This window comes from Tursiops truncatus, chromosome 9 (genome assembly GCF_011762595.2).
Source record: "Tursiops truncatus isolate mTurTru1 chromosome 9, mTurTru1.mat.Y, whole genome shotgun sequence".
Taxonomy (NCBI): domain Eukaryota; kingdom Metazoa; phylum Chordata; class Mammalia; order Artiodactyla; family Delphinidae; genus Tursiops; species Tursiops truncatus.
The window spans coordinates 30,216,292-30,216,954 of NC_047042.1; the positions used below are offsets into that span (position 1 = coordinate 30,216,292).

The window sequence follows — 663 nt, forward strand, 5'->3', positions numbered from 1 at the left end:
GCGCTCTAGGCCGGGGTCCTCCTTGCCCAACCCTCGCTCCGACGCCCCCCGGCCACTCTTTCCCCGCCAAGACCCTCTGCGGCCTGCCTCCAGCCAGCCCGGTGACCGCGGGAAAACGGCGCTCTGAGACTCGGGGCGCGCTGGGTAGAGGCTGCCGCCACCGCCAACCACCCCACCCCAATCTGCGTCCCGGCTCGGCCGTAGCCGCCGCGCCTCCAGCCGCCGGGACAGCCGACCCGGGGGGAGCAAACGTACCTGGTGGAGGAAACGGCTGGAGGGCAGGCGGTCCCGGCAACCTTAGAAGGTGGGAATGACCTCGGAGGCGAGTTGGTCTCGCTGGCGGCGCTAACTGCATTCACTCCCTTTGGCCACCTCGGGGCCACAAAGACTCTTCAAACCAGTACCGGGTACAGTACACCGGCGACGAGAACCCGCGGCGGATCTGAGGGCGAGAAGGCGTAGCAGTGGGTAAGGCGCAGGGGCGGAGACGCGGCCCGTGGGGGCGGGGCGCAGGCGCGAGGAGGCGGGGTGTGAGGGGCCGGATGCGCAGCGCGAGGAGGCGGGCACCAAGGGGCTGGGCGCGCGACGCGAGCACGTGGGGGAGAGCGAAGGCGGGGCGCGCGGCGTGAGAGGGGGCGGGGCGCGCGTATCGGCGCCGCGGCC

General features: G+C 72.7%; 1 protein-coding gene across 7 annotated transcripts in view; it reads right to left on the reverse strand.

Annotated features, from left to right (window-relative positions):
* SLC25A40 (solute carrier family 25 member 40) overlaps positions 1 to 462 on the reverse strand; it is a 64,865-nt gene extending 64,403 nt beyond the window's left edge. For 3 of the 7 annotated variants that reach the window (XR_012333908.1, XR_002175105.3, XM_019928860.3), the window contains exon 1: positions 256 to 461. Coding sequence is in view for 3 of the 7 variants with exons in the window: in XM_019928860.3 (XP_019784419.1) it covers positions 256 to 355 (100 nt within the window). In the remaining 4 variants the exon portion in view is untranslated. Of the gene's footprint in view, positions 1 to 255 lie in introns of all 7 variants that reach the window. The other 4 variants (XM_019928854.3, XM_019928847.3, XM_019928878.3 and 1 more) reach the window with 4 other exon arrangements.
* Positions 463 to 663: the final 201 nt, after the last annotated feature.